At 33.7% G+C, this 26,810-nt stretch overlaps 3 protein-coding genes across 4 annotated transcripts in view; 1 reads left to right on the top strand and 2 right to left on the bottom strand.

Moving 5' to 3' along the window:
• LOC120339468 (cytoplasmic polyadenylation element-binding protein 1-like) overlaps positions 1 to 8,860 on the bottom strand; it is a 45,133-nt gene extending 36,273 nt beyond the window's left edge. Inside the window, exons 1-3 of the mRNA XM_039407600.2 lie at positions 7,568 to 8,860; positions 6,879 to 7,014; positions 6,206 to 6,428 (exon numbers count right to left, since the gene is read on the bottom strand). Of these exons, the coding sequence (XP_039263534.2) occupies positions 6,206 to 6,428; positions 6,879 to 7,014; positions 7,568 to 8,687 (1,479 nt within the window). The 5' untranslated portion in view covers positions 8,688 to 8,860. The remainder of the gene's footprint in view (positions 1 to 6,205; positions 6,429 to 6,878; positions 7,015 to 7,567) is intronic.
• Positions 8,861 to 11,532: 2,672 nt separating this feature from the next.
• On the bottom strand, positions 11,533 to 19,978 carry LOC120338860 (uncharacterized). Of its 2 annotated transcripts, none has more exons than XM_039406834.2 (16): positions 19,632 to 19,978; positions 18,898 to 19,080; positions 18,223 to 18,335; positions 17,624 to 17,698; positions 17,213 to 17,324; positions 16,709 to 16,839; positions 16,142 to 16,280; positions 15,886 to 15,962; positions 15,380 to 15,518; positions 14,860 to 14,978; positions 14,421 to 14,510; positions 14,104 to 14,194; positions 13,655 to 13,731; positions 13,457 to 13,511; positions 12,859 to 12,971; positions 11,533 to 12,221 (listed from the first exon to the last, which is right to left on the bottom strand). In XM_039406834.2, exons 1-16 carry the CDS (start codon positions 19,675 to 19,677, stop codon positions 11,886 to 11,888), a joined length of 1,896 nt encoding a protein of 631 aa, XP_039262768.2. In that variant the 5' UTR covers positions 19,678 to 19,978; the 3' UTR covers positions 11,533 to 11,885. The 2 variants fall into 2 exon arrangements, with proteins under 2 accessions (XP_039262768.2, XP_039262769.2); XM_039406835.2 differs by having other exon boundaries at positions 13,655 to 13,698.
• Positions 19,979 to 20,163: 185 nt separating this feature from the next.
• On the top strand, positions 20,164 to 26,545 carry LOC120338861 (2-Hydroxyacid oxidase 1-like). Its single transcript, XM_039406836.2, has 10 exons — positions 20,164 to 20,574; positions 21,487 to 21,659; positions 22,021 to 22,172; positions 22,816 to 22,931; positions 23,192 to 23,337; positions 23,593 to 23,750; positions 24,404 to 24,495; positions 25,185 to 25,343; positions 25,815 to 25,884; positions 26,205 to 26,545. Exons 2-10 carry the CDS (start codon positions 21,523 to 21,525, stop codon positions 26,279 to 26,281), a joined length of 1,107 nt encoding a protein of 368 aa, XP_039262770.2. The 5' UTR covers positions 20,164 to 20,574; positions 21,487 to 21,522; the 3' UTR covers positions 26,282 to 26,545.
• The last annotated feature ends 265 nt before the right edge of the window (positions 26,546 to 26,810 follow it).

The raw sequence follows: 26,810 nt of genomic DNA, 5'->3' as shown, positions 1-26,810 counted from the left end.
CGAACACCATGTTAAATCACGAACAAAAATGTTGTCAAAACCAGTTGGTTGGTATTTCGTTGATATTAACTAGGAAATTCAGAATAAGATGCAAAATATGGACAAATACCTTTTCAGACTATGGATAATGTAACAAACTTCCAGTCGATAGCATACTTCGTTAAAAAAGAATCGCTTTCTAAATACAAGTTATCCGGTGGAAATCAATACTAGTTGAAATCTTTCGCCTGCCAAGTATGCCCAATTACAAACTGATCGTCGGAGGGCACTTTATATGTTGCCCATACTCGGCACCAGTTGGAGCAAAAATGTTTGAGCTAATTCAAAAATCAATAAACATAAGGTTCAATAACTCGTTTGAATTTAATGCCACAGATGTAATGAATGAAAAACTCGCTATTAGAACACGACCTTGTAAATCTAATTGCCATAGATTAGAAGGTTCAGAACTTACGATAAAGGGAGAAAGCAGCTTAAATTTATAGAACGCTTTCCAATGTTAGAAATTACTATCTTTATTGATGATGGTAATTAATTTTGCCATGAGAAAACACAATTTCAATACGCGCTCTTTGAATGGCAAAGCAAATCGTAATAAGACAGTTGGACAAAATTAGGGATACATAGGCGAGAAATGGCGAAAATCAAAAAACAAATTCCTTAGCGTGGCACTGAAATAAAAAATAAAAAAGTGTTGAAAAGGTGTCTTGCCATTCATAGTTAAGAGTAGATTCAACTTCTTTTGCGTAGGAATGTATGTATTGTATATACGCCCGAGGGTGGCTAAAGAACTTCTAACCAAGTTTCGTAACATCAAGCGAACGAAGTTCATTATATATATTTTAGAAGTACGCAAATGTCTTTGTTGTAAGACAGAGGTATTACCACAATGAAGTAAATTCATCAAAATTTTATTGTAACAAAACTCGTTTAACAAGGGCAATATTATTCAGAGACCTTCGTACGTGTATCGACAGAGTATACCAACCTTGGATCATATATTACTAATCCTTTCCTATATCAAATTCAGTAATACATACTGCATATATCTTGGCGGCGATATGGACCATGTTAGCATTATGCTTGGTATTTCATTAGAATTATAATAAAAACGCCTATTTTAGAATGTACATCGTAATAATAATTCATAATAATACAAACGTCACGGTAAGCAATGCTTGAATTTTTGGGCATGAAACACCCTATTCCAGGATCGGGAAAATGTATAAAAAATCCCGATTTCTGTGACAATTTTGTGTTAAAAATTGAAAATAAAACAAATCTCGAGATGAACAGCAAATACATAGTAATTATAATTTAAATTGACCAATAGCCTCTTCGACGAGTCTGTAATACCGTTTAAGTACCGGTAGGTATTTTGAAAATAATTTTCATCTGTTTGAATAGACAGGCGATAATTTGCCGAATTAAAATAGAAAGCACTTGTACTTAGGTAAACGCATCTTATGTACTTACCAAATAGATAAAAGTAATTTGAGCAAATTTCATTTCTTAAGATAGAACAAAAGTGCAGAAATACAACTTCATAAGCCCGCCGGATGAGATGACGTCAAAAGTATCCAAACATGGACAAGAGGAGTTATATATGGAAAGACATTATCATAAAGTACATTAATTCTTCTCCCTAAGAAAAGCTCAAAACAGCACTGTCGATTAAGCATGGCGGGGATATAAATCTCGTTAAATACAAATTATGTTTGGGAGTATAACTATTGGGTATAGTTTCACCATTACAAGCAAGCAATCCCAACGATGAATCAAGTATGAATGATTGATAATGAGATTCTGTTCAACAATATAATGTACAACATTGCGTTATTAAGTACACAAAGAATAATACATACCTCATAGCATGTGGTTATTAAATAATCGATAAGGCAGCGTATGTTTCACGTACGAGGGAATATCACACGGTAGCATATGCGATATTTCAATGCTTTATCGCAATTTCTCACGTGATCACGAAGACAAAAATTGAGAATGACAATTAAATCTTTTACGATCTTTCCAGAAAATGATGGCGACACATACATGGTGTCATAACGTTCATTATAAAATTAGAAAAAATAACATTAATGTGATTGGTGCAACTAATGATGTACATGTAAATACGCGTATCAAATGAGGTACAAAAAACAATTATTAAAATAAAACAAACCAGGTTAAGATATATTGTGAACCGACTTCATGACAAAATATTGATTGTAACAGGGCTTTATGACAACTGACTGAATCGAAATGCTATTTGCTTGGATGAACAATGATGCAATTGTGTTATATTATCATTTAATAAGTATCAGTCAAAGAGATGTCAAAATTAAGCCTTTTGAATAGTATGTTATTCCACTGCTAAAATGCCTTCGGATCGACTAAACCGCAAGGAATCAATAGCAATGACTATTCAAAGCGACGAACGACCGATGCAAACAGATGAAGTGTTATCTATAAATCGCGTATCAGAATTCCAGATGTCATTTACCTGCCTAATCGATGCGACAGACAAGGTCGGATGTTTTCAACGACGAAGTTGAAAGCGTATTGATGTAAGGCAGAGAAAATTCGAATCAAAGGTTGCATGATAACACATAGTCGATGCGCGACCAAATTCAATGGAACGAAAATTTGAGCAATCCGAAACGTAAACCCATTTTCAATTTTACATGTTTAAATACATTCCCAAATGATATAATATAAACGTATACAAATAATTTGGGCTGACAAAACAAAAACATTTAAGGAATTACATACGAACAAGATTGAGTGTAAACGTAATGAATTTAAGCGTGATATAGCTACAATTGTGGAAATAACAAATTTTTTTTTAAAGCGCCTGGGTCTCCAGGTGGGCCACACATGATTGCATGCTAGTTTTTCCTCTTATGCAGATGCTTAAAACTTATTGTATATTGTTATATTTGGACGATTATGGAGCGACGTTTTATAAGCAACACATTTATTAAACACTTGCGAATGATTTATTGTAAAAACGACAATATCTTTTAAATGGACCTTGCTATAAATATAAAACATTAAACTACCTGAGAATGGCTTCAAATCCATAACGGACAAAAAACTGTGCTTGCGTCGTCGTAGGCCAATGTAGCGTCCTATGGGGATACGTTGTACTGTATTGGTTAACCATAATGGCACACGTTGTCTGAGAAAACACCTACATACAGCTAACAGCAGCTGTCTAACCATAGGGAGATGGTCAATACATTAGAGAGGTGGATGACGTCATCATTAAGAATTCTTCCTGTTGGGACTGAATGAATTAACGTCTGACAGAAATTTGGATAGGACGGTCGGCGGACGAATTTAATCCACTTTATTTTAATACCATGTGATGTTTAAAAATATAATAAACATGACCATTGACCATTTATCAATGATTATCACAAAATGACCGATTTTTATAATGAAAAACAAATGCAGGACAAAGCTTTTTATGAGACAATTTGATGGATGATGTTGAAATATATACATACTGTGTATGACTAATACACACAACAACATTACTATCTTGTAAGCTAAGCAATATTAGGTAGGCATCAGCAAATCTTAACATGGTAGTATAGTCATGTAAATTGTAATAAATCGTATTCACATGACTATTTCACACTCAACTGTAAAGAGATCAATATGTCATACAATTTTGCTTTATTACGAGACCTATGCAATAAGGCAAATGCAATTATATGGCATATTAATAATGCTTGAGGGTACATAAACTTATAATGAACAATGAGTCATCTACAATTTACACATCCAAGATAAATTTTGCCCTAGCAATCAGTGTTTTTCTATGTCAAAAAAGGTATTAAGAGCAAATAAGCATTTGTTAATGGTGATAGCTGTTCCTGCGATGCATTAAAATAATCATTAACTATGATATCATAATGGTTTGATACACATGACATAATGTATGCATTGTGCAAAATGATAGGAATGCGGAACAGTAAATTTTATGTTAGCTTATGTGAAATTATGAGTCAGCAGAAATGTAGAAAAACAGATTAGGTAATGCTGATCTATGATTTTTAAACAGATCATGTGATATGATAAGATAAAAATACATAACCCTTTGTCATGCCACATTAATGAGGAAAAATTAACCAGAACACACAGGACAGAATTTAAAAGAGGAAATTAACATGAAATCAAGAATATTCAGCGATCGACTAAGTTTTAAAACTTGGTAATATATACCTCAAAAAATATGAATGCATGTGAAATTCTTGTGAATAACAGGAATAATTACCCATTGAACAACTTAGCACCCAAAAAGAAACCACCGAAATAAGGCCACTCCTAATTGTGATGACACAATACACACAGGTAGTTACATCCATTAGGTTTGAAAAGGCCTGTACAAGATCAACTAGAAGTAATCGAAACCACAAAATACTTCCAACTATTACATAGAAATTCACCTAGGTAATCAAATTGTTTGGCAAGCGAACATTTCACACATGGAAGCACATGATCGTGAGAATTGAGATACCGATGAAGTAGTTTCACTATGGAAGCTTATCAAGAAAAGAAAGAAGTGAACATAAAAATAGTGAAATAGTCTTATCAGAACAGACATATATTACACCAAAATCAGCTCTTTTTGAATTACCATACAGATAGAATGACAGTGCATGATGCTGAAACAAATGCTACAATCTTTTATATTGGCATATTTGTTTTTTGATATGAAGAAATAATGAACAAACATATGCTAACAATTCACATTTTTGGGTATATATTCATTTCCAAAACAAACAACCTTATTGTATGCAAAGTTAGGTATTATTCTTGAGAACTAAGGTTCATCCTTATACCATTTTATTCCCAAGCAGATAAAAACAACCATATCAAAGAAATTAAGACATCATTGTTGACATCGTATTTAGAATACCACTGTATCAATAAGGAGAGTTGAACATAGAACAACCTATTTAGAAATGAATCAACTGTTTAATTTATTGCGCAATAGTGACAATTCAACATGATCCATCATTTCTAACAAGACAAGACGTGAAACAAGCAACTGTTGAACAGATAATAGCAATGGTGGTATCATATGCCGAATTCAAGTCAATGACAGATACAAACATCTCAACTATGAAATATGGCTTCAAAAACAGTGAGAAAACAAGCAGAGTGACAGCACAATGTTTCAATACAAGGATTATTGATTAGGGCACTCGGTTGCAATATGGCGACCATGATGTAATATAGATATTCTGCTGAATCTGGCGCCGCATAGGCCAAATAAAATCATGCCTTAAGGACACTGTCTATGCATAGCCCATAATTAGGATGTATGAAATATATGATTTCCTCATTCGACAGAAATTAGTTTCGTAATCAAGTAAAGACAATGACTTTAAGACAGTAGACAGTTAAGGATTGTTGCCAATAAGCATTCACAAGATCTAACAGTATGAAATTCAAAATGTTAAGAATAGTGTATTCTAAACATTGTAATTTATATTTTATTCTTGGAATTTCAATGTGATTTTATGAAAATAAGAAACCGCATAATTGGGGCAAAATTACAACCGCCAGATCTTGAAGACTGCATTATAAGAGTCACAGCGAAATGATTACCGGTAGTTGTAGAGGCAGTGTAAGTTAATAACAATTCAGCCTAGTCACATCATAAAAATGAATATGATTGATATCCATTTCCGCCATGACTAAGGTATATTCTCGTAAAGGTATTTCAAATATGTATTATCATTCATCAAAAGAGTATATTTGTTGTCAGACATCGACATAGCCAAAAACTTCAAAAAATTGCTTCTGAGAACCTACTAGACTATTTCATTAAAAATCTATTGATTCTGCTTATTGATCTTTTTTTATTACAGTTTGTCTCGAATAGCTTGTGAACTTTATGACTATTTAGGACAGAAACACTTCTGTCACACAACCAGAAAAGATCTCTATAATATATAATTTTTATATACAGACAAGCATGGGGAAAGAATAAGACCAGACTATCTCAACTTAATTCGAAACACTCAGAAAGATGCGGTCTAGCATTAAAAATTAAGCAGAAGTACAAACAATATAAAAGCAATATATATATATATATGATATATATTCTCTAATTTGATTTCTGCATATATGATACTAACAAATACACATTACTGGAATATTTAAAAAATAAAAAAAATAAAAGACTCACCGATAACAAGTTGTTAGCTGGTGATGGTTCTTCTCCGGTAAGTTTAAAAAATGGGTTATCATCAATGGATGTCAGTGGTGGCACTTGAGAGCCGCTGAAGCCATTATATTTGGTGGGAGTAGAAAAACTACGATTGAACTTTGGAGGAGCGATCACATGATTTCCCATTGGCGGTTTCCTGCTGTTGGGAACACCATTATACGTGGTGACTCTACCACTCGGGCTGAAAGAAAAACAGAAAGTGTTTAAGGCTAAATGAAAATTTGGTAAATAAAAATTGCAATGACCTTATACAACTATAATATTTTGTGCACAAATGTACTTGGGAATTTCAAAATAGGAGAAAGAGTAATGGGATGAAATATGAATGCTTGAAATATACCAAAACTACCATCACTTTGAAGCGACAAAACTTGATTTGGTTTGGCCGATTGTACTTACAAATTTGATTCAAATGAAGAGAAACTTCAATATCTTGTTAAATAAAATCTCAAAGTTTAATTTATAAGAGCAATCATAATGATAAGCTAAGCTCAGACGTTACTGAGTTCAGTTAATACTGGTTCCATTTTTGCTAGCAACAATGCCAAGCAAGAATTAGTAATAATTCTGAAATTATCATTAACCTGACAAGTGCATCAAACAATGCCAAAATAAAATACAAACGACAAACCTATTGCTGTGGCTGAGAGAATTGAACAAAGTTGAATTGTTACGGACAGCAGCATTGTTATACATATTGTTGGCAAGATTGGCTTGTCCACTGCTCCATGAAGAATAACCTGGCCCTTTAGGCATTCCCATTGATCCTTAATTAAATGGTTTACTCGTAACAAACACAACAATACAAAAAAACACAATTCTGATAATTTCAAAACAAACCATCTTCAATGGTAGAAAGGCCGCTGACCGCAAAGACCACAACGCTGCACTGAATAAGATATCATTTTTTCACATGGGAAGGGAAAGCTGATAAGACTGTTTAATCAAGCGGTGTGCCATGTACAAATACCTCTTGCCAGGTTACCAGTCCATGTCAGATATGGGATTTGTGTCAGATGGATGGACTTCATAGTAGAGAAAGCCAGAACTCACTAGCGATTATGTGAACCACCTTATGGCAGTGAGGAGTCCAGCACCCACATAATTATGCCCCACAGAATTCAAATCTGCAAACCTACGCAGGATTATCAGAGGTGCAATGACAAGATTATTCCCAACACTTGATGAACCACCCGCCAGAGCGGTATTTGCTGAACAATGATATTTAACGATGCAATATTTTACCATTTCAATTCATTTCAAATTATGTTAATCAGAAAAAAAATAGTAACGATGCAATATAAAATGCATTCAAATCACCTTGTTGCAAGGAAGTAGATCTATGCAATCCAGTATGCATTGCTTGGTTGAGCATATTCTGATTTCTACGCATTGCAAGCTGTTGTTGGAGAGCCTGCAATTGAGCTTGTTGTTGTGCGGCATTAGTCGTTGGCAATCCACCAGTATTAAATATTCCAGCTGAAGATAAATTTGGAATTCCCTGTCCACCGGCAAGACCATTCAAAGCTGCATTTTGTTGATTAGCCCAGGCAGCCAATTGCTGTTGTTGTTGTTGTTGTTGAGCTTGTAAAACTTGGTAAATGGCTTGTTCGGATAACAAACCTTGGTCGTCAAGAGGAAGGCCAGCTGGATTTGACCATATTGAACTCATGTTTGGAATACTAGCGCTTGGCGAAGAAGTGGGATTTTCAGGAACACCATTGAGGCCGAGATGAGCAGAACCAGCGGCATTTGCTTGTTGTAGCATATCCAAAGCATTAGCATTCGATGTCAACCCCATTTGTTGCAATTGTTCAAATGAAGTAATACCATTCGCACTATTCAAAGCCATATTGAGATCGTTTTCAGCATTTGAGGTCAATCCTACACCAGTATCCACTTGACCATCAATAGTTGACGGGGCAGTGACGGTCACACCAAGGTTGACCATCGGAACAGGACTCACTGCACTCACCTCAGTATTGCCAACCAACTTGTTGTTTGGAACAATGAGAGAATCACCAGATTCATGTCCATTCATTGCACTTATCTCCGCACTTGATAAGCTTGTATTCAAGCTAGATGTTCCAGAAATCGAACTGCTGAAATTGATAGGACTGGTTGCAGAACTGACAGGACCAGTACTTTCTGTATTGCACTCACTAACCGGTGAAAAATTTCCAATCTGGGCTGATTGTGGTGATGTAGTTCCGGGAGTTGAAGTGCCATTCATACTTGCACTAACATGCACAGGAGGATTCGTCATAGCTTGCAAATGGAAATTGGCCATCATCTGTTGTTGTTTTTGTAACTGCAGTTGCTGCATGATTTTTTGTTGGTGGGCAAGATCCATACCTTTTCCACCATTTGGTGCAAAAATGGCCTGACTTTTGCCGTTCGGGAACAAAGGTGTGAATGCAGAATCACTCATCGTAGCCATCTTATGTTGGAAGCTACAATAACCAGATCTACATTCATACAAGTTCTACAATTCTTTTGTTTACAGCAACCCTTCACTTGTCTATATCTTTGTGCAAAAATATTTTATGTTGAAAATCTTTTAAATATTTATAGCAATATTTTAGCGTAGATAAGGCTATAAAATACATGAAATATGAGAGGATAATAACAATGACCCCTTCCTATTAACGAGAAAATCAAGTATGTTGAAACTCATTTATTCAGATACACTTTACATATGTTTTAAGTTTGCTCTTTATATCGAATTTCTAAATGTATCTGTCATATATCCACTGGCATAATAGGAAATTGAGTAGAAAATGTGTCAGTGCCAATTCACCTAGAATAGGATAGGATTTACATATTTAGCGAGTAGCGAGAACATAGTCAACATTAAAGAGTTTAAAAGTTTAAGATGCCCTTACAACCAGTGAAATACGTTTAATATTGCTGTTGTTCTCTACTGGCTTTGTCATATATAAATATCCTTTTTTGAAGCTATAAATTTCAACATAGTGTGAAGCTTCAAATGCATTTGCACACAAAAATATGTACTCTTTATAAGATTGATTTTACAATGACCAAGTCACTTGATACTAAGTGTCTTAATGAAATAAAAAATAATAATTTGTCATAACTTCATGCTCAAAATGTGACCCAGATAGGTATGTTTTTCTAATTGTATTTTAGTTTAATCAACAACACAAAATTTTACTGCACCATTGACTTTATTTCATTTAACAGTGAACATAAAATAGTGTTACTAGTTCATCTGAATGATCAAACTATCTGCTAGTGCTTCATAATTTCCAACTGTGCAAGCAACTAAGTATATACAGAATTTCCCACAACAAAAATAACTCAATGCCTTCTCTACACCCGTATTTATGAATTTTTCAACTAATGGAGCTTTCACTTATTGATATAAGTATATATAGAAAAATTGGTGCCAACCCCCACACAAAATTCATCTCTATAACCAGATAACTGATATCGCTGATGCATTAACCAATACGACCACCATATCGCCGATGCATAAAGCACTACGACCACCTTTCAGTCTTCTTTAAAGTAACAACGCAACAGTCATTCACATCGCCCCTCGGAAATTACATTTAACATCTGAAGTGGATCAATATGACTGGTCATCGTCGGTAAGCCTTTTTCTTATGCTTATTTTTTCGTCAGCTGACCTGATATTAACCCTTTCTGTGCCGGTCAATTCTGATTCACAGGAAATTTGTCATGTCTAATTCTTAACGATCTCAACAGACCAACATTTCACCAGATACAAAGGTGTAACATCACTAACGAGCTTATATTATACCTGTGCATTCAGTTAAAAACAGATGCACGCTGTCTAATAAAGGTCGACCTTTGCGTAAATGAAGGTCATTTCGAGACATTATAAGATTGACGACGAAAAAGTTGTTACAATCCAATCAATACCAAATAAGTCAAAAAATCAATACGCGCACAGTTGTTGGATCTCTAAATTAGTATTAGAGAAATACTTCTAAAGAGCGAGAACATACATATTTACAACTTCATTGCCAGGTTAGAAGGCAGCGAGCAATGCAAGACCGCGCACTCGCAACACCCACGCTTACTGTGCGATATTGTTTACCGAGCTGAGAGCTAGACACCGGGATTGCAACGTCATAAAAGGCAGGACACAATCAGCTGATTACAATGTTATGGCCTATTGGCATTGTTCTTGAGCGACATCTCGCGTACCGCATAATTGGACACAACTTACTGGAAATATTGTTTTCATACATTCGTTAGATACGAGATGGCGCATAAAATAAAATTTCCATTTTACCTCGAAGTGAAAAGAGTCGATGATAAGACAATCAATTAATTGAAAAATCACGATCACTCTCGAGTTTCCAGTTAGGTCTAAGTGGGATCTGGTCGGATAAAGTAAATTTACCTGTTCTCAATGGGCCATTGGAGTCGATTGGACGTCCCAGAAAAATTGTGCTAAACCAGGGTTGTGCAACATTTTTGTCGGTGGGCCATATAACCTACTTCAGACATCTAGCTGGACCATACAAAAAATATTGGAATACTATGGTGGTTGAAATCCGGTGGTAGATTTCTTTCTTTTTCGGGATAAATATAAATAATCCTATGCTTGAGCAATACCTCCTTGGGTTTACTATCTTTATTTGATGGTGTTGTTGAGCATGGATTTACGGGCTGATTCTGTTAAATATTTGAATATGGTAATCGCATATATTTTTAAACTATTTTTACGTTTCGTCAATTTCCCATTTTACCTGGGAATAATATCACATTGTTTTCCGTCGACACACACCGCCATCAACCCAATAAGAATCAACGCGCGACAGTCATCCCGTCTAACATTTATGTGCACTATTGAGTTTTCGAATGAGTACTACTATATTTCGAATAACTACTATTGGGGTACCCGACCAAGTCTTAGTAAACAGACGGAAGACGGCGGCGCCGCAAAGCCGTACGATGAAGATCTCACAAATTCATTACTGAACGTCAGAAGTTAATGGAGTCAAATCTCCCGGAGCAATTGTATGTTGCTTATATGTATTTGAAAACACTTACGGTTTCCGTAGCGCACTTTCGTGAAAAGTTACCATCGTTGGGAGTTAAAAATACGACGTTCACCTTCAAGCCGAAGTCGGTCTTGCCAAACAATTGAAGGACGAGCGCTGAACATATATGGTACTTTCTATTCGCCTAGCTCAGATTTTTCAATAGCCGCCATCTTGTTTTTGAAGATAAAATACATACTATTTGTCACCTGAACGTGATCCGCCTGGTCAGCGAATTTCAAGAGATCACTTTAACCATTTTTATTAATAATAGGGAACAAAAATTGACAACAAAGGATATGAAAAACATGATGGGAAAATAAAATTAAAAATCCATTAGCTAACACTGTAAAGTTGAGGTTCATGTAACTAACTGCTTTCAAATATTGAATTCGTCCGCCATTCAAGTCCATGGAACAAGCAACTATTTCAATACCGGATCTGGAGAGGCAACAGGATAAACCCTGTGGCCCACCATATGATAATTAAACATTCTTATCAGCTTTCCTTTCCCTGGGAAAAATATGAAATTCTGAAACTATCCAATCCATATTTCTGCTTGAAAGTACAAAATTTTCCATTGCAATTGCAACATAGATTTAACCATCATTCGAAGACATATTTGAATTTAAAAAACTTATATCAGTAAACTTGACTTTGCCATTATCATCGGATTGTGTTTTATTTGCATCAGGCCATATTTGAAGGTTTTGTACTACCGGTTCAGCGAAACCTGGTTGAGAGGGATTGTCAGATATTTGATCCACATTGTCATTTTCTGCTGTTACAATTTTTAATTGATACTTTGCGCCACCTATTTCAAGATAAGCGATAGAATCTGAAGATGAAGAATCATCCCCTGGAATCTGTGATGCTTCATATTGAATCATACTTTCAGGCTCTTTAGACGAATTTTCATCTTTTACGTCTATAACCTGCAAATGAATGAAGCAACACTTTTATTGAAAGCACATTTTATGGAAAATATCTTACTCAAAAATATGCTAAAAGAGTAAAATGTATGGCAATTGCAAATAGCAACCTTAAAAATGTATATTCGTAATATATTTTGAATCCAACTTCAAAATGAAATGATAAAAAAATAATGCAACAATTTCCAGCCACCTGTTTTTTTAAAAGCAAATTTACCCCCCTTTACCCCTAATTTCCACCCGAATGATTCATAATTTACACTTTTCATAACTAAATGCTAAATATGTCAGAATGGGATATTACTATATATGGCATACTAGCACTATCAATAGAAAATTACCGATACCTATTTTTTTCATATGAACATGAAATCACAAAGAATCAATTGTATGCCATAAGTTTATTTCCATTATTTCTTAAGTCAAGATAATGGCTAACTCAACTGCTTTCATATATTAATGTCAGACAGGATTGTTGACTCATATAATTCCTATAAATTAGATATACCACATGTGTTATCTGCCAAATTCCACCCTTGCAAAATAATAGGGCATAATATTTGCTACCTTATGATTGCTTTACCAGCAAGGATTACAAGTAAGTTTTCAAGAAACTAAAAACAAATAAAAAAAATCAAACCGATGAAATTTCTTCTTTTTGTGGTTGATGAAGCCAAATATCAGCATTGATTGGAGTTGATTCAGATGTTGCAGGATTATTTTCACTTGCTTCTATACGTTGCAATGTGTTATCTGTTGAATAAATAAGAAAAATCAATATCCATGCACATTGAACTCAGTAAATCCAAAGTTAATATTATAGGCATATGAGCTATTTTTTTTATTCGATTCTGGAACGTAAATGTTATACTATCAAAAATTATATTGAAACTCGTATTTGAAAATTTTCTTCAGAACAAAATCATAATATTTTATTTGTACTCAGTCTCAGCTTGTGAGATATTTGTCTCTTACAACAAAGTGTCATATCACAGCCAAGACCAGGACTGTAAGTCAAGTTGAGAGAGTGATGACATAAAATTAACAGTTTCGTCATAATGGTGTCATAACACAAACTTGATCAATTTGATGAACGAAGGTGAAACAATGAATGATTTTCAGCTGAATTGGAAGAGAGGCCGTGATGTATGTGAAAGCACTGAAAGACATCCCTTTTACTGATGCATAATGAAAAAGCAAATAAATATATGTGAATGTTGAAAATGTACGGTAATTACCTTTTTCCAACATAGTAATTAGATTTCTTGTACCGGATTCAGAAACATAAACAACCTGAAAAACGAAACAAAATTACAAATTTTTTTAGGTTTTATTCAAGTTGTTTCATACTCTGGCATTAATGTTTATAATTCAATTTCAATGTTCTCCATTCATGATTTTTTTTTTAATTATATTATCTATTTTAGTGTATATACCTGGTTTTCTGTCTTTTCAGTAGATTCAATAGTTGATCCATTATCTGAAGAAGGCATCAACAATGTTGAACCATGGTCTAAGTAAAATATTCAGAAATGAAAAAATCTACAATAAGCAAACACAGTCCACATAAATAATTTTGTATTACAAATGAATTTTCACAATGCAATTTTATTTTGAAGATAAAAATTGATCCTTTTCGTAGCAAATCACATTTTAGTATTACAAATTGATACCATTGAAATGAAAAAGAAATCAAACTTTGATATGGAAAGTTACTCTTGAGGGGCGGTGGGTATTTACCAGATTTGGCCTGGAAAAATTATTAAGTCAAGCCTTATCATTCCAACACAATTTGTTATGGATATGATAGCATAATGGCAGTGTATTGACTTGAAAACCTTAATAAATCAAATATGAAAGATATCAGATTGAAAAAATATCATACCTGTTAATGATAAAGTAAATTGCTGGGAAGAACCATCATGAGATAATATTGCTAATTCTTGCCCAGAATCAGCAGTAAGAACTGCAGCAACCTGTAAAAATAATAAATATTTTCAGTTTCTGGTAAATCAACGATTCGATCAACGTAACTCCTAGATGAATTTCAGATAATTATGTTTAGGATTTATTAAAAATACATTTCTGGAATAAAACAAATTGAATATGATTTTTAAAAGAATGGTTATATCAAATAAAAATTCCATCCATTCTCAATTTTTATAAAATCTTGAAGTCTAATAAATATCAAATATTATTTACCTGTGCAGTGGTAGTACTTTCTGGCTGTACATCTTCAGTTTCAATATTTGTTACAGGTAATAAAACAACATGACTTTCTTCAGGTGATGTCTGCAATATAAAAAAATATAAATAATTCCTAACAAGTGAATTTAGTTATTATAATTATGAACGAAAAATGAGACTCACAGAAACGCAAACCCGAAGTTTCAAATCAGAAACTTTTAGTTTAGGTTCACATATGCCAATACCGTGTGTTATCGGAGGTTCGTACAAGCGATAATGCCAATAAGGTTTGATGCCATGACAACTGAACAGCAATCTACAGTTTGTAAATATTACACTTGAAGCAATTTCATAAACAAAACCATTAAAACTGGAACCATTCAGAATTACATTCAATGACCTAAAATATTTCAAACTTGATAAACGAAAGAGTACAAGCAATAACAAAGTGAACCTGTTTATTATTTGTATTTGCTTCTTGTCTGTTTCTCAGACTTTCTCGAACTCTCTTTGCAGTTCTAGCTAACTTAGAATCCGGAACATCTTTCGGATTCATTTTTTTCCGTTTACTGGCTAAATTAAAAATAAAACAATCATGTATTGACGCCATGGAAGTTGGTGCATGATGAGTGGGTTCACAGGCCTAATCCAAGTAAAATATCAGTATGTGAAAGAGGTTTGCTGGACTCCTTGCTGTCCTAAGGCTGTTCTTGTAAGTACCCCGCTGGATGCTTGAGGCTTCCTTTTGAAGTCCATGCATGATGCGCCCAAAACGAATAACTACTCAACTAACATATTATGAACTGAGGAAAAGAGGCCGCTGTTTCCCATATTATAGACATCTTATTCTCTTTTCTTCCACCTTGGAGGATAAATATTGAACCCTATAACCTGCTTTTTTCTAATCCAATAACTAGGAACACCACAATATAGCATTTATTAGTTACATTGAAACCATGTAATCGGTACCTCACCTGAAACTATTTTTTCAGAATCCATTACGTCAGTATTATCATCATGAACTGATTTTTTATGACCGAGTAATGATGAGGAATAAACAAATAATTTACCACAGTGATGACAAGTATAAATATATTTATCAACATGAACAATCTAAAAAAATGATGTATAGTGTTTAAAGATATAATAGATTTAATCAAAATGATAGTGCTTCTCAAGTAAAAATTTTTAATCAATAAAGTGTTAGGTCATTTATTTGTAGCAGAACATTTTTAAAATTTCCCCAGAAAACTAGGCTTCAGAATGGAACCAATTCAAGTTATAAGGGAGAATTTCATAACATGAATAGAAATATTTCAATGGTGCTTTACAAAGCAGAAAATTGTCATACAAAATCAGGTACAACTGACTTTTTTATTCTTTTTGTCTTTTATTTCCCACTTCCCACAATTCCTATGCAATAATTGAAAATAATTAAAGTTCTAATTTTTTTTTATTTTTCATATAAATTACTATTTACCTGATGTTTGTAAAATGATGAATATTCTGTAAATCTTTTATTGCAACCTGGCCATTCACATGCGAATGGTTTTTCTCCTGAAAACAAAAATAAATAAAAAATTACGCCTAACTCCACACGATGTGTTATTATTCTGAATTTGAGCAAATATGAGCACAATTTGAGTCAAAATACTTGAATAAAGATAATGAATACAGACAAAAAAATCAGAAAATACTTTCATTGCCCCTAATGAATGCAAAATAATTGTACATACCTGTGTGAATTCGGACATGATTTTTATAATTTGTTGCATTTTTGAAAGTTTTTTCACAATCTGGAAAAGGACATTTATATGGACATTCTCCTGTGTGAGTTCGAATATGAACTTTGCAAATGTTTGTAGTTGTGAAAGCCTATAAAAATCATATGTTATTTAATTGTTTTCAATTTTTATACTATTTAACAGGTGAAATAATTTGCACCTGTTATTTATCGGTGTCATATATATACAAGACATTCACATATAATACATATAAATGAAGCAAAACAACCTTTTTTAGAAGATTCCCATTTTCATACTACTACACTAAAGTGATTAAAGTTGTATAGAATGTCAAGAAAATGAACTTTTGTGACACCCATAAAAAACTGGAGAAAAGAAATAGCTAAGTACAACACAAAGAGGGCTATTCAGTGACTGATTCAGATTTTGTGATAGTTGACGCCAAACTTACGAATAAACAACACAATTAAAAATTTTCAATACCATGTAAAAACAAACCAAAAATTTAAATCCAATAATTATTGGAATGATGATATACTTAATATCTATTAATATTACCTTTCCACAACCTAGGAATGGACATTTGAATGGTTTTTCACCAGTATGTGTTCGTCTATGTTTCTGTAAATCTCCTGCAGTTTTAAATGCTTTACCGCAACCATCAAACGTACAATCGTATGGTTTTTCCCCTGTACAATATAGCATATAATGAATATTTTTGATTTATACATGCAACTCAATTTCAATGACAGACCATCAATGAGCGTAGAGATGTCTAAACTTTGAAAAGTGGGAAAGAGGTATGGTATTCAAAAACTTGATTAAACATAATCCAGGCAATTAAAAAATATGTATTTTCGTGACAATTTCATCTATTTTAATAAAACTTTGCTTTTAGACAAAGTGGAAAGTGTCTAGTAGGTTACAGACTTTCAGGCAAACCTTGCTTGTTTGTTGCATAGTTTCAATACCAGCCCCTCTTTGATCTGGTATGAACTAACTATGACTTAATTGAAAAATAATTTGAGCATTTGTTGCTGGGCAATGCTAGACAATACATACCAGTATGAACTCGTAAATGAGATCTCAGTGCATAACTGGTGGAAAATGATTTCCCACAATTTTCCCAGTCACATTTATAAGGTTTTTCTCCTGTGTGTGATCTTTTATGTATCTGTCATAAAGCAATGTTAGTTAAATAATGCTACAATGATTACAAATTCTATACATGATATATTATAAAAACATAAGACTCTTTCGTACTACAAAAATTCTATACAATTCATGCTAGAGAACAGAAAAAAACTATCGTATTTATTTTATAGTAAAATAAGGACATTACCAGATAAGACAACAAAAATCGCCATTGCATTTTCTACCATAATACACAACAATAAAGTATATTTCCACCAATCGATATATTTTGTGCTAAAACAGACAAAACAACTGCAAAAATAAACATAAATAACATACCCTGAGATGATGTGATGAAGTATAATATTTTCCACAACCTTCATTATCACATTTAAATTGTTGATATAACTTACTCTGAATGCAAAATTAAAAATACTTAAAAATATAGAAAATGTTTCAAATCTTATTCATGTACATGGTTCTAACCGAGCCAGAAGAGATAAGACTAAATAGCTGGGTCAGATTTGTAACCAACTGCCAGAACAGTTATGCTACAAAATTTAATTAGCAAAACTATAGGCCTACTCCAATTTCTTCAAGGTACGATTTTATCAGAAAAAAAAACATAATAAAATAATACAATCCCTTTACAAATAAAAAAGATTAGAATGTTCCTATACTACCTGGGATAAAGAGAACAAGTGATGGGTATATGCGTTATGGCAGACCATAGCAGGTACTTCTCAAAGCACAATTCAGATCTGGTATATGAATAGCAAATTCATTAAAAGCTTCAGATTCATACAGTTACCAAGTAAAGGTCTAAGATGGGAACAAAAAATATATGGTTTACTATGATATAAGTCCTACTATTATCATATTCCATCTGAATTTTGACCTTTATGTAGAAAAAATAACTTGAGTATCCTTAAACAAACCTCATCTGTTTCAACGTCAGTTTGTGTCACAGCGCATGAAGTAGGTTGGTGAATATATGCTGTTGTACCATCATCTAAGTCAATTGTTTGCACATATTGCTCATTCATAGTATCTGAAACATATCGTTACATAGTCACATCTGAGATTACGACACATGCTGTCCACATTGCAAAAATATTAATTGATATGAATAGAGATTAAAAGAGATTGGAATGCTTTTTGTAAGAGAATGAGCTAAATGTAACATAATGCAACATATTGAAGTGAAGATAAAATACAATCATATTTGATACTGGCAGCATTTCCTGGTTATGGAATTATTCTGACATGATATGTATCATTAATTCCAAAAACCAGAGCTGTGAAGTCAGAGTTTAACATGTTTTCACTAAAGTAGGAGTCTTGCTTTCGAAATTCCTTTTTTCCATTCATACTCTCGTATAGGCCATCGTTTCCTCTACAAGAGTTTGGCTTGAAATTTGAGAGCCAGAGTCAAAATTCTGTCAACCCATAGCAGGGAGTAGAAGTCGTTTATATATTTATTCAGATACAACAGCCCTGATTCAAACGATGATCAATTTAGAATAAATACTACCAATGAGAATAAACTTCGCAAGTTTAGTTTGCTAGTTTTGTGAGAAAGTCGAATATTGGCATCAGGGGTCTAAACTTACCTTTAAGTTCTCTATAAATATAAGCAGTGCTCCCATCTTCAAGTTGCACAGCTTGGCCATCAACAAATGCAGATACAGGTGAATTTGAGTTTGAAGTTGATGCTTCATTACTGCAAGAAATCTCCAGCTTGCTACTGCCATCATTTGATGCATCTCCAGACTCTACTGTTTCCAATGTTGTATCTGAAAATTCGAAGAAAAAAATAAGAAGAATATTTCATAGCATAAAGTCATTTTAGTTAGTTTACTTTGTTTCAAAAAAATATTTTTATTCTGCCTACCGTAGTTTATTCTGAAAGTATAACTTGTTTGGACTTCATAATCAGCATAACAGACAATAAAATAATTGATGAAACAAATAAATAAATACAGATTATAGCCTAGAATCAGGAAAGCAAACAAAAACTATGAAGCAGGTTTAAAACGTACAGTACAGAATTAAAGTCGAAAGCTTTGAAATACAAACAAATATGATATCTGAAATTGGAGAATCTAAAATCTGAGAGCAATTAATACAGTATCGTACTAGTTGCATGTTATACATAATAGCCACTGTTATATTTTATTTTTCTTCCATAAACATGCTGTTGATTCACAATCTGGCTATATGCCCCGTTAAATACGGTACCCGGTATCGTACCTTACAGAAAAAAACAGTACAGAAACATTTTCACCTCATCTTTGTTTATGGAAAGGTTCAGTCATAATTTTGTGTTCATAAATTTCCTACTCACCATCAACTGCAATATCAATGTGCAAGCTTCCCTCAACATCGTCCATAATTTTGTCTATATGCCTAATACTTAAATCTGTTTCTACCGAATACCGGTATTTACCAAACTGTCTCTTCGTAGCTTATTATACTCTGAAGCCCACGACGATAAATAAATCGACAGCAATTGAAATACAAACATCTACCCTACCTCGACGGAAGCAGAATCGAAATGAATAAAAATGAAGGGTTTTATGGGAAACGCAACTACCCACAGATCCCACACCCCTGTTTAAATATATGCAACAGTAATAAAGATGGCGGCAGTAAAGTTCAGTCTGGCGTGCAGACTGCAGGGTATAGCCTGTCTGGCAGTGAATTTTGAAAACTCTACGAATCTACTTTTATCGTCACAACTAAATGGGTGCTGATGGAATCACTGGCGAGATCGAGAGTTTATTCTTGAATGCGTGGCACTTTTCCACACTCCATACAATAGGATTTACCCATGACGCCCGTATTATATATATATATATATATAAGCGATCAATGAGAGAAGATTATTTAATTTAGCAGGTCAGGTCAGGGTAACACTTAACTCCAAGTGCTGTGTATGGATGAGCAGAAGAGACGCGAATTTTGTATGTATTAGTAGAAAAATCCCCACCCCAAAGAAATATATAATACTTTCAAAGTAAGCAATGCCAATCCGTTGATTCTTACAAAGCCATAGACGCAAGTATTCAAGATATTTCACTCTGCCGAGCTAATACCGCACAAATTGATTTGTAAGTATTTCCTATGAATGATTTTGCAGTTGGATGTAACCTGTCACAACGCCGAGGCGTTGCATTTTTGCCAGGGCGTATACATCTGATACCGGACTTCTAGATTTGATAACGTGTTATGATAGTCTGCTATTTAGATAGCAAAGGAAACCGGCAAAAGGGAACGCTTCGGAAATTGTGAGTTATTGGACACGTAGTGGACATAGCGATCGTTTCAATATTATGTTGTTGTTGTTCTTGTTCTTTGACACGTTTTCAAAAAGTCGCTTTTCTCTTTGATTACTGAACCAATTGCTTTGAAATTTTCAGTGGTTGAAGATAAAAATTTTCTTCAGAAGGCTATTACTTTTTTTTTCTGCAATGACGTCATCAGAATTATTGCCCTTAGGGGGCGCTACGTGTCCATATATTTGAGCATAGCTCTCTTGTTTTATTCAGTATGCCTTTCAGTTAAAAAAAAAAATTCAAATGCTACTTTTTTGTGAAACCGACTGATTTAAATTGCCGTGCAAACGCATATATATATATATATATATACGAAGACTAGGAAAGGTTACATTTCTCCAAAGATGATTACTTCATCGCAAATTTATCTTCTGTGGCGTTTAATTCAAAATAATATCCCCGACTGTATCGGTAAGCACCAAAGAATGTCAGAAATAATTGAGGTAGTAGTGTTGCTGATTATGAAAAATTGACAATAATAAGTTCAAACAGTTTCTGGTCAGAATATATTGTTCACGATTTTATTGCAGGAGCGTCTATCCAATGTCATTCAACAAGTGCGCATTTTGTCGCAGAAATATAATTTAGCATATCGACATTTTCGGAAAGCAGTGATGAACGCTTTGAATCGATAAATTAATATTTCCAGTTGTTTTGAATACACTCTGTTGATAAACGCGTATAATATCGTACGGAACTGATCGAGCTAATAGCTCCTGATCGCAGTTGATTTGGTTAACTGTTGGCCGGTTAACTGCTAAAGCGTTTTCCCGTGAAATTCTCATATCGCATATTTTCGTGCTTTGTTCTAACCGTCTTGTCTCAAAACATGAACATTTATACAACCCATTTTTTTTTGCACAGTGCCACGATAATAAACGTTCTTTACTCTTAGTTTAAATGGATAAATTGTTATATTGTGTGGCCGATTACGAAAAAGAATCCAAGGCAAAGTTGTCCCAACACGATTGGGGTTATTATGCCGCTGGTTCAGTAGGCGAAGAAACGTTGACAGAAAATTGCCAAGCTTATAAAAGGTAAAGTAATATATTTGCAGGGACGACAGCATGCATAACAGACAACAACAAAAGTACTCATTCAAGTTGCTGTAAAATGAGCTATATCAATATAGAATCTGTACTAACGTTCGCAGGTAACGAAGGTCAATTACTTTATACATCTAGCGAATGTCGTTACATGAAATACTGCCATTTAAAATATTATTAGGATTCCCAAACTAGACGGATTTTCCTTAAGTTGGAGTATTTCGAACACACATTTCATCACCTCATTGTTGATACATCTATACAACAAAATGTCCGATAATATGATTGTGCATGTCAGAATAAATTTGATTGATGAAAAAACGAAAATATTTCAATATATAATATTACACAGGTGGCGATTCCGGCCTCGAATATTACGAAATGTAGCAAATGTTGATATTTCAACGACGATTCTGGGTTCGAAAATATCTTTCCCAATTTGCATCGCACCATCAGCATATCATGGCTTATGTACACCAGATGGTGAAATATCCACAGCTAAAGGTATAGTTGTTAAAAGTTTTAAAATATTTTACTTTACAGCATGTTTTTTTGGTACTCCCGAAGTATGTGAACCAAGATGGACACCGGGACGTAGTATGTGTACCAGGTTAGGGTTGGGCCATAATTTCAAGTACAGATACTATACGGGAGTCACTTGGCTAGTCCCCAAACTCGTAATAGAACTAAAATAAGGAAAATTGGAATAAAATTATGGCCTAACCCTAACCTGGTACACATACTACGTTCCGGTGGCCGCCATTTTGGTTCACATACTTCGGGAGTATTAAAAAACATGCTGTAAAATATTTTAAAGCTTTTAAATGAAATCCGAGAGTACCGTTTCTTTCATTTTTCAATTTTCTTACACGAAGTGGAACTATGTGTCTCTATTTGTTGAACTGTTCTGTTGGACATGAAACCTAACTCGTTGACGTTGTTCTCTCCGCCTACTGGACCAATCGCTTTTGAATTTTCATTTGTTGGAGATGCAGTCTTTCCCTTCCAGCTATTACTTTATGTTACCAGCTATGCTTTTACTTTTTTGGCAAATATTCTTGTCGTTTTATTCTGAACATTACCTTCGTGTAAAGGTATTTTTGTAACTCTCTTGTTGTACTAACAGAGTGTTTTGAAATTTTTTCAGCTGCTGATTCTCTGGGTGTAGGTATGACATTGAGTTTATGGAGCAATAAAACAATGGAAGAAATAGCAATAGAGGTGCCAAATTGCATCAGATGGTGTCACATCCAGGTTGTTAGAGTAAGTATGATTTTACTTTAAAAGCTTCTTTCCAAGATCCTCAGGTATGTAGCGAGGAATTCACTACCAACACGTGTTTTCATGAAAAAGCTGACTTGTATAGAGAAGTTGTACAGTTTCTCATTTGATGCAAAGCAACAACTGGAATCTGCCAGGTAAGTAATAATGAGGGCTGTGAAGTTGCAGTTTTATTCCGTTTTGCTAGTATTGGAATTCGAGTAAAATTCTACAAAATAATTATTTTTCTGAGTTTGATTTAGAATCGAGAAATGACAAAGCATTACGTGAGACGAGCTGAGAGACATGGATTCACGGGATTCATCGTCACTATTGATGAAAACGTTCTAGTAAAACGACATTACAGATACTCAAATGGGAATGGATACAACTTTAGCACTACGCTTGCGTAGGTTAATTTTTAGATTTTTAAAATAAATAATTGCGGTGATAAATGACATTAATTTTTATAACCTTCATATTTCATTTGAAATGGAAATAAAATATACCAAATTGAATTGAATTGAAATTTTCAAATGCCTAGTTATTCGTGAATCTGAATGTAATCGTAGACGATATATAGTTGGCAGTAAAACAGTTTTATAAAGCACCTCCAAAACATAAATTCAGCTTTCAAATGATATTGTACTATTTTTAATTACAGGAGTAAAAATATAGGAGATTCAATCAAATTCTGGGAACCCAACAAACCAGCCAATGAGGTGTTCAACGATTATTTAGACGGCACATCTCATTGGGAGGAAATAGACTGGTTGAAGAGTATAACCCAGTTACCTATAGTCGTCAAAGGCATATTAACTGGTATGCTGTTTGTTGGTTCAAATTAAAACACGACTGCAATTGTGTATTTCACTATCAATAAACCAAGACAATGTCAAAATAATATGCCAATCAATTGGAATGATTGTAGTCAAGCGCGATTGACTACAGTCGATATTTTGCCATCTCCATGTACTGTATTGTAAAGTTGGTGGCTTGGTGCAATCGAATTATTTTAGGTAATAAATAATTGTAAAGTAAATATGAACTGTCGTATACTCTATAATAGATTGCAAACGATGGAGGAATATGACCGTTTTGCCGCGTATTTATCACATACTATGATCAATCGGTTCATAACAGTATAATGATCCAACGCAACCATCCATCCCCAAATCATGCTTCGCAGCATCGGTATATCGCTATAGCCTTACAGTCAAGATACTGCGGTGTCATATCATATGCATATTCCATATTAACTATGTACAATTTATAAATCTCGCTGTGTCTGCCCCGAGATAATAAAATGTTGTTTTCACTTCATTATATCGATTACACTATGAAATCCTGAGATACACATGTATATTACCAATGAAAAAATGGTGATTTTTTAATGTCCAGAAGTTACAGGTTGAATGGCTTAAAAATTGCAATTATTTTAACAGCGTAGTGTAATAAAATTGATTGCTTTACAGAGGAAATGGCTTTGGAAGCGATCGATCATCAAGTTGACGGAATTATTGTGTCAAACCATGGTGGAAGATTATATGATGGTTCTTTTGCAACAGTAAGCAATTGTCATCTTTAAGATCTTTAAATATATCCTAACAAACCACCTTATCACTCGTGCAGAAAATGAAACGGATATTAAAAATATATACATCGAAAAATTTGTAGAAAAAAAGAGGGCGCTCCAATAGTATGTGCACCAAGATGGCGCACAGCCTGAACCCTAACCTGGTACAACTACTATTTTCAGGTTGTGCGCCATCTTGGTGCACATACTTCTGGAGGTCCAAAAAGATATATATATATATATACCCATTCAGTCCAACATACTTTATCGCTATGCAATTGGGAATTCATATTTTGCACTGATAATTTTTAATTGCGTTTGCATTTAAGCTTAGGAGTGTACCACATGATTTCATAAAATTTAATTAAACGACACAAAATGCTTCAAAAAATACTCTTGGTAATTAATTCTTGTTGGGAAAAATATCTGTTAACCGCGACCTCTAGGCCATTGGCTTTGGAATATTATTTATTTCCACATGTCCTCTGAATTTTAATTCATGACAAAACTTTCCAGTACGTATGGTAGCACGCCTGTTATTGTGCCACGCTTGTCGCGATCGTTTTAGCGAAGTCGGTACTCAGCAAAAGCCTTATCGGTAACGGTGCGCGACTTTCGTGTTCGTGTATTTGATACCTGGTCTCCTGTTCAAATACAAATTATGGATGGTTGTTTCGCAGATCGACGCTTTACCAGAAGTTGTGAAAGCCGTGAACGGCAGATGCGATGTTTACCTAGATGGTGGGATACGTAAAGGAACTGATATAGCCAAAGCAATAGCGCTCGGAGCCAAAGCTGTCTTTGTCGGAAGACCTATACTTTGGGGATTAGCATGCAAGGTATTAATTTTTATATTAAAAAAGCAGAATATTACTGATGTATAACTAATAGCATTTTATGAGATGTATGTTACACCTATTTCCAGAACAAGAGACCATTATAAATATATATATATATAGCATATTATAAAAAAAAAAAATTTGAATTTTTATCAGACCTATTAAATTAGAGTTTTCTTCCTTAAGATCTTGATCCATTCTCAATATCTTTGTCGGTTAATTAATCAAAACTAGTTTTCGATATAAATTATAAATTTGAGTTGGGTCGCTCGAGACTAACTTCCTATCTTTTCTTTATGCCTTATATGCTAGCGGATCCGTATGCGTATACTGCAAGGATGCTATAGCTGGAATAAACATGACTATTCTATCCAATTCAAAAGAGTTCATTTTTTAAGAGTGGAATTTTAATTGTGTAGCATAGTTTTCGATTTATTGCAAATTTTGTCCGAAATTATGCAAACATTTCAGGGCCAAGAAGGGGTGAAGAATGTTTTAGAAATACTGAGAGAAGAACTTGTTAAAACTATGCAGTTCATAGGTAAATTCATAATATTTTTTATATTATGATTAATAACGAATAAATTTTTTATAATGCTTTTACCTTCTTCCGACACTTTCAAAAATAAATCATATTTATACGTGAAAAGTATTTTTTGACGATTTAATCTTAACACGAATTTGATTCAATTGTCATCGCAGTACTGGTTTGAAAGTATTGCGATTCACAGCCAAATAAATGGACTGCATACATTCAGTTTGTAATTTTATTTGGGTATAGACAAAGGACAATAAAGCGACTTGCTTCAAATAAGTTTTTAGGGCAAAAATTTTTTTTAAATATTTTTTTATTCATTCCAGGAGTGAAGTCAATAAAAGAGTTACAGACAACACCCAAATTAGTTGTTCACGAAACAAGACATTTCGCCAAACTTTGACGATTGCACTGTTCAATTTTTGTGTCGCAAAACAAGGGATAATTGTTTTCTTCCGAATGTCAATGTCTGCTCATAAGGAAGGCTTTGTCGTAATATATATAACTGAAATTTCATTGTCTCTTTTTGAAAAATATAGAAAATTGTAATATTACTTCAATTTTTCCATCGGAAATACGATGGATAGAATTCTATTTGTTATGCGGTGACCGATGGAAATAGGATAAAGATTACATTGTGATATAGTGAATTTTCTGAGTTTGTGGCTAACGAATGAAAATCCCTTTATATACTGATAACAATTTAAATGAGAATACTTTTATTTTTCAGAATCTTTTATAAAACTTTATAAGTCAGTGATATTGTTACTAACCACCCCAAATAACAATTAAAAGAATATTTGCTAGATAGGAATAAAGTATTGAAATATTTTTTCTGCGGTTGGAGTTTTTTCTAATGTACTGTGCGTTTTGTAAAGAATATTAGTAAATAAAATCACACACACTTAATACAATATAAATCCGCCAAAGCT

This window comes from Styela clava, chromosome 9 (assembly GCF_964204865.1).
Source record: "Styela clava chromosome 9, kaStyClav1.hap1.2, whole genome shotgun sequence".
Taxonomy (NCBI): domain Eukaryota; kingdom Metazoa; phylum Chordata; class Ascidiacea; order Stolidobranchia; family Styelidae; genus Styela; species Styela clava.
This window is presented reverse-complemented; position numbering and strand designations above follow the sequence as displayed.

Excerpts from the sequence above, each read along its gene's own strand:
- LOC120338860 (XM_039406834.2), bottom strand. The coding sequence starts at position 19,677 with ATGGACGATGTTGAGGGAAGCTTGCACATTGATATTGCAGTTGATG. Across the intron at positions 17,699-18,222 it reads CTGACGTTGAAACAGATGAG|AGTAAGTTATATCAACAATT; the intron begins GTTTGTTTAAGG and ends TTTTGCATTCAG. Across the intron at positions 12,222-12,858 it reads AAAAAGAAGAAATTTCATCG|GTTATAGACGTAAAAGATGA; the intron begins GTTTGATTTTTT and ends ATTCATTTGCAG.
- LOC120338861 (XM_039406836.2), top strand. The coding sequence starts at position 21,523 with ATGGATAAATTGTTATATTGTGTGGCCGATTACGAAAAAGAATCCAAG. Across the intron at positions 22,932-23,191 it reads GTCACATCCAGGTTGTTAGA|AATCGAGAAATGACAAAGCA; the intron begins GTAAGTATGATT and ends AGTTTGATTTAG. Across the intron at positions 24,496-25,184 it reads ATGATGGTTCTTTTGCAACA|ATCGACGCTTTACCAGAAGT; the intron begins GTAAGCAATTGT and ends GTTGTTTCGCAG.